The 7,108-nt window shown below is 33.1% G+C and overlaps 1 protein-coding gene across 2 annotated transcripts; it reads left to right on the top strand.

Annotated features, from left to right (window-relative positions):
* The first annotated feature begins 1,953 nt into the window (after positions 1-1,953).
* Positions 1,954-4,763, top strand: LOC112010756 (axial regulator YABBY 1). 2 transcript variants are annotated; one of them, XM_024043110.2, is made up of 7 exons: positions 1,954-2,273; positions 2,420-2,575; positions 2,732-2,855; positions 3,764-3,812; positions 4,049-4,124; positions 4,316-4,378; positions 4,537-4,763. In XM_024043110.2, exons 1-7 carry the CDS (start codon positions 2,178-2,180, stop codon positions 4,603-4,605), a joined length of 633 nt encoding a protein of 210 aa, XP_023898878.2. In that variant the 5' UTR covers positions 1,954-2,177; the 3' UTR covers positions 4,606-4,763. The 2 variants fall into 2 exon arrangements, with proteins under 2 accessions (XP_023898878.2, XP_023898877.2); XM_024043109.2 differs by having other exon boundaries at positions 1,955-2,273; positions 4,316-4,390.
* Positions 4,764-7,108: the final 2,345 nt, after the last annotated feature.

Here is a 7,108-nt window from a genome sequence, read left to right as displayed (position 1 = left end):
TCTTAGGGTAAGCTGCTACCACTGCATTGAATGCATTGCAGCTACTTTTCTGACCACATTTATGTGGAGAAGACCTCTGAACAGTGTTGCCTTGGTTACAACAACTCATAGAAAACCAAAAAATGCGTCTGATGGGACAGACACTTGCATAAGGGCTCAAATGATCAACAAGTGTGGGGTCAAGATGGTCCAAAAGGAGATATATAATGCAAGAGACCCTCCATGAGAAGGGTGGGGGGGAGGCGGATGGGGATGGGGAGGGGGGGGGGGAGGAATAGAGAAGAGGCACTGTAGCAATCTAAATTGCACTTGTACTCTGTTTAATCAATTTTGGTGGAGACTTACCTCCTCGGACAGTGAATTTATTCAGCTCTATGTTCCATGTTCTTGTTTAATCATATTCTATATCATACTTGCCGTTGTCAAATTCATTAGTGCCTAGTTCTTTTAACCCACTCTATACAAATTTATTGTACTGGGCTCACTGGGCCAACATCTCATACATCTTGGTTTTAGGGGATATAAAAGGTGTCCTTACAATACACAAGTCAAAAAAATTTTTTTTTTTTTTTGGTTTGCCTATCCGATATAGATTACTTCACATACTTTTTAATTTGACAAGGAAATAGGACCACTTATAAAATGAAACTTTTAATGTAAGTTTATAATATATGAAAGATTTCAAATTAGTTTTGTTAGTGGAACGCTCCATATCACAAATCAAGGCTTGTTGTTGTTGCCTAAGACAGATGAAATCCAGAAACCTGTGCATGGAAAGGAGTCTCACAGACTATCTCAGAAAAATGATGACCATATATGGTAAGCAAACCAAAACTTGTATGTTAATGAAAAGACAAATGAATTCCAAAATGGTGTGTGGTGGGCAACAGAGATTGGATGTTTAAGAGCTGACACACAAATGGTACATTAAGCATTGCAAAGGATAAACACTCATTATCTAAGGGTTTTTTCTTTTTAATAAATAAATAAAAGCTTGACTTCAAACATATTTAGAATTATGTTCCTCCATGTATGTAGTTATAGTCACATATCTTTTTTAAATAGGTTCATGCTAATGAGTGTCCTAGGGCATTTATTAATGAACCATTTTAAGAAAATTTTGATATCATTTTTATGGAGAAATATTTAAAAAAATAATTGTTTTTATCTTTGAGAAATATTATGTTTACAATATTTTCACAACAAATCTTAAGTGCTAAGTTGTTATGAGTGTGTAAAAAAATAATTTAAATTGTGAGATTCAAATTAAAACCAATAATAATTTGACATTTATAATTTAATGTGTAGTACTTTTTTTTATTTTTATCTTTAAAAAGTTTCTAAAGATATCCATTAAATATTTACTTTTAAATACTAATACACATGAACAATTTTATAATTTAAAGTTAAACTTTTTAAAAATTTTAAAATTGAAATGATAACTCCAAATTGGAGCTAAACTTTAAATTTTTTTTTTAAAAAAAAAAAAAAACCTGGAGAACAGACTACGAAAAATATTTTAAAAAAATTACCCAAAGTCTTATGAACAAAGATTTGATTTGATAGTGTAGGGGGGAAATCATGGCATGGAATTGTAGAAAACCAAGAAAGCCATTGACACTCGTATTAACTGTGAAAACAACCTATGAATGAGACAAAGCTAATCACTCCCATGCAAACGTCCCTTTCTCTCTCTTTCTCTCCCCCACCTCTGCCGCCTCTGCCTCCCCTCTCTCTCTCTCTCTCTCTCTCACATCCATTGGGAATGCCAACCATACATTTCCTTTACCATTAACCTCAGCCGTTTATTACAAACACCGATCTCTCTCTCTCTCTCTCTCTCTCTCTCTCTGGCCTGTTGTTAATGATACATCAACAACTTGTACAAATTGAATAGATGTACAATACAACACCCATTTAAAACAACAAAATTTAGTTTAAACAAGGGAGAATACATCTCCAAGTCTTTTACATATCCTCCAAGTATATTAGTATTGCCATCTCTCTTTCTCTTTCTCTTTCTTCCTTAATAGTAACTCAACAAACAATCAAAAAGATCAGATCCAAAGGAGGTTTTTTTTAGTCTGTCATCCTCAAAATCCCACTGATCAGTCAATCCCATCAATCAAATCAAACCAAAGACCTCAGAGAGAGAGAGAGAGAGAGATTTGACAAAAATGTCCGCCTCATCCACTGCCTTTTCACCGGACCACCTCTCCCCCTCCGAACAGCTCTGTTACGTCCATTGCAACTTCTGTGACACTGTCCTTGCGGTACCTCCTTATCTCTTTCTTTCTCTCTCTGAATCTCTTTATTACTTCATGATCTATCATATCCTTTTGCCCCCACAATCTTCTTCTTGTTTTTCTTTAATGGCTTTTTATATGTTCTGGGTTTTGGTTTTTCTTTGTGTTTTTAGGTGAGTGTTCCTTGCACTAGTCTGTTCAAGACCGTCACAGTTCGATGTGGTCACTGCACCAACCTCCTCTCTGTGAACATGCGTGGCCTTCTCTTTCCTTCAGCTAACCAGCTTCATCTTGGTCATGCTTTCTTCAGTACTCCTCAAAATCTTCCGGTACTAATATAAATGAATAAAACATAGTATTAGGGTTTCAAGAATACAAATCCATTGCTTTTGTTGCCCTTTTCATTTGAGCTATTAATGCACATACTTTTGCGTACTAAATTTCTTTATTGAAACATTTGGTTATTATTGGGTATATTATATCAGGAGGATATCCGAAGCCCACCACCAAACATGATGATCAATCAGCCAAACCCAAATGAGTCAATGATGCCAGTTAGAGTTGGAGCTGATCTTGAGGAAATCCCTAAGCCTCCTGTTGTTGCTAGACGTGAGATTAATTTCCTTCATACACTTTTCGTTTTTTTCTTTTATTATCAAAAAACACATGGTCCTTTAGATTTTTCACATGTTTTTTTATTTCTTAAATGTCTCACATTGGTCTTTACAAGTAAAAGAAGCCACTCCAATAGCTTTTACTGTAGTCTACGACTTTCTTATGCTATAATTTTTAGTATTTTTTTTTTCCTAGAGAAGTGAAATTTCCCTTGACCTTTTCACCCTAGCCTAGTTTGAAAGACACTGGTCTTTTAGGCACCCAAGAAAAAAGTTCAAAAAAGTTAAAGTCTGCAAATGCAAGCCCTTGTAGGCTTAGTACCCAACAGTGTCCAAGTATTTCTTAGTGGCAAGAATCTTTGTGTTATTACATGGCTACTTAGCCATCTTCTTCAAGCTTTTCCTGCTTTGTTCAGCAGTGCCAGGAAGTCCATTTAGACCTGCATGCCTAGCTTATTAGTTTGCATTGAACCTCCATGTTTACTATGTGAACACCATACCTTTAATTCTCCTCAAATCCCCAAAAACAAATTATATGATCAGTTAATCAAGAAACAAAAAATAAAAAAACAACTGTTCATTTGTACTTATGTGCGTCCTCCAAGTTGTTTTATCTTTCTTTTTATCTTCTTTTATATCCTTATTGTTCAAAGTGCTGCTTGTCTTTAATTATTTGTCATATGAGAGAGAGAGAGAGAGAGAAATCTCCCCCGGAAACATAGTGTAGAATCTAGGACAAGAAAATAGATGGTTAGAGATGATGATAAATGATAGAGAGAGAGAGACAGACAGACAGAAAGATAATGAATGCACAAAACTTATAGCAGAAAAGGTCAGCGAAGTGATTTTAATACGAGTGTCTTTTTGTCTGTCACTACAATTTCCTTGTTTTCTTATGTGCAGCTCCGGAGAAGAGACAGAGAGTCCCATCTGCCTACAACCGCTTCATCAAGTAAGTACAATTTTTAATTTCATCTAAAAAAAAATACTTATATCTATACAATACAGTACCACATTATACACTAATTTTAATTTCTTGTTTCAAAAATACTAAACACTTCTACAACTTATTTTTTCATTTTTTATTTTCTACTTCTTTGGTATTGTATATAATGTCAAATGTGAATGTTTCTACCTATGGTATACATGGTGTGACTTTGTCATTGATTTATCATATTCAACCTGCAGGGACGAGATCCAACGAATTAAAGCTGGGAATCCTGATATAAGCCACAGAGAGGCCTTTAGTGCTGCAGCTAAAAATGTGAGATCCAAGAAAATCCTTAGGTCTTTCTTTCTTGGGTTTTATTTTCTTTAACCAAAGCTCTTTTTTTTCTTACTAAATTAATATAAATTAGCAGACCCTTTATGAAAAATTTTACAAGGTATTTTACAATTGTACTATATATAAAAAAAAAAAGTATTTATGGTGTACATTTGTTTTGTTCTTTTCAGTGGGCCCACTTCCCACACATCCACTTTGGGCTTCTGCCTGATCAACCCGTGAAGAGAACTAACGTGCGTCAGCCGGTACTCCAAAACCCTAATCCAAACTCTTCTTTTTCAGTTATCTCTACATGCTAGCAGCTAGATCATGCATACATATACACAAAAGTAACATAATCTGCAAGAGGATTTTGATGTTTGATACGTATAGTGTGGTTAAATTTGTGTAGGAAAGTGAGGATATGCTCGTGAAAGATGGGTTTTGTGCGCCAGCCAATGTGGGTGTCTCTCCCTACTAAGAAGTGTACTGGTAGTGTGCCTTTGTGTTCTTGTCTCTTCTTTAACTGCTACTTGAAAAACTTTTATAGTTCTTCTAATGGGACTGTTTGTTTAATGTTTGGGTTGCTTTGGTTTATGTTATATATTTGTGGAAGTACATTTTGAAGTCTATTAAATGTTGGCGAACCCTTATCCTCACTTTGAAAACCTGTTCTATTTTGAGGCATTTTCTATTTCAATTATTTTTTCTTTTTATTCATAAAAAAGTATCTTTTTGTACTTGGAGAGAATTGTTTGTTTTTAAATCCCTTAAAACACAATTGGATTAACCTAGTTAACAAGCCAAGTTATTACTTAGTCCAAATTAAACAAACTAGATTAACACAATCATATAATTATATCAATATAAAATGCAAAATATAAAGAACACAAATATATGATAACCCAAAAAAACCAAACCGATAAAAAACCTAGGGAGAATTTAACCTAACTATCTTTAAGGTAAAACTGAATCTACTATGAAAGAATCGAAATTTTACAATAACGACTTAGACCACTAACATCCTATTGCTACTTCATATAGAAAACTTACTGACATAACCATGTGCAAGCTCTAAGACCATGAAATTCTTCTTTCTTGGATTCTTCAGCAAGTACAAGTACAAGCACTTCCGTTTGTGTATCTTTAAGCTCTTTAGTGTAGCAAGAAAATAATCATCAAGCTCTCAATGAATTCTCCTTCTTGATAATCCTAAGCATGTGTGAAGGCAATTACCTCTCAGATCTCACAAGAGATTCATGCACACAGCAAAAAGAGCAACCTCAAAAACGTGGCTAGTGTTTCCCTTTTATACCTAGGGCAAAAGATAAAACCATACACGTCATATGGGCTTAGGGCTAAGTTGAAAATTCTGTAGAAAAAACATTCTGCCTGACTTTCGATCGGTCGAGTCTAATTCTCGATCGATCAAGCCAGACCAAATTGCACAATGAATTCTGTAGCAGCTCAATTCAAACTTTACATAAAACACATACTTTGAGTAAGTCTAAAACAAGACTAAAAACCTATTTTGATCATGGTTTGCCAACAATACAAATTAGAGTTTTAATACATTAGTTCCTAAGTACTTAAAACCTAACAGGAATCATTCATAGGTTAATATGACTGATAATGGATACTCTACTTCATTTATAATCATCCAGGTCCAACTCTCTAACACGTCACTCTCCCATAAATAAATAAAATACAAAATTTGGAAATTTAAATTTGCATTATTCTTTAACCATGAAAACTATACCTTCAAGTATATCTATTGTATACACAAATTGAGTTTTTAGGTTTTTATAATTTATTAAAAGGTTGTATTCATATCTAAGACTAATATTGCTATCCATGATAGTTTACTTGATTATAGTACTTACTTGCCAAGGGAAAAACTAAAGGGGTGGTGGAGATTGCCTCCAACCCCACCAAAATTAATCAAGCCCCGTGGGCTGTAAATTCTAACACAATCAAATGGGGTCAAGAATCCAAGATCCTCTAAAAATTGTAGGGTAATTCTATCGTGGATTTATTAAATTCTTATCTTTCCATTTTGAAATGAGTTCATTGAAAAAAAAAAAAAAAAAACTTCATCAATAAATTAAATAAACACAAAAATACAACTTGTCAATTTTTTTTTCTTAAAGGAAAAAATAATACTTATTAGAATACACAAATACAGACTTATAATATATTACATAACCAGTATATCACTATAAAAAGGTCTAACCTTTGTAGAAGTAGCCTGGGGTTATAAGGACTGAAACTCTAATACACACAACTAATGTGGGATAAACATTAAAGATATGATAAAATCAAATATTAATACAATGAACCCTAACTTTATAAACAATCATTTCTCAATCTCCAGAAGTGTATACGAAGAAATTGGCCTCCAACCACCTATGATCCAACCCACGATAAATTTAAAAAATAATAATAAGAAAAAAAAAACAAAAGAGGAAATCATAGGAGTAAACTTTATAAAAAAAATAATAAAAAAATGAGAAGAAAGAAAAAACAAAAAAGTGGAACGGTTACATGATTCAATTGTTATTCAATACTAAATATTATTATGCACAAGTTTCTCAATAATTTTTTCTTACAATTACCAATGTATCTTCATACAACATCTTCATGTTTTTTAGTGGATTTTGTAGTAGAAGCTCATCCCTCTCTCCTGTGTGTGTTTTGATTTCTCAAAAAAAATTATTAATATATTACTATTGATATATTAACTATATAATTAAAATTTTAAAAGGTGATTTATTTATTCAAAAGTGAAATATATCTTATTAGACCCCCAATAACCTAAACAACTAATTGACTAATTATGTCTTAAATCCATAGTTGGCAATTTGATAGAGTGAACAACCAAAGAAAGTATCATCAAAATTCAAAAATAATAAGAAATAATAAAACAGTAAAAAGGTCCGAAAGGATTTGGTGACGAAATGGAACCTTTGAAGAACTCCTCGAAG

Source organism: Quercus suber, unplaced genomic scaffold, assembly GCF_002906115.3.
Source record: "Quercus suber isolate HL8 unplaced genomic scaffold, Cork oak 2.0 scaffold_644, whole genome shotgun sequence".
NCBI classification, from domain to species: domain Eukaryota; kingdom Viridiplantae; phylum Streptophyta; class Magnoliopsida; order Fagales; family Fagaceae; genus Quercus; species Quercus suber.
Note: the sequence above shows the minus strand (reverse complement) of the source record. Positions and strands in the feature narration are given on the sequence as shown.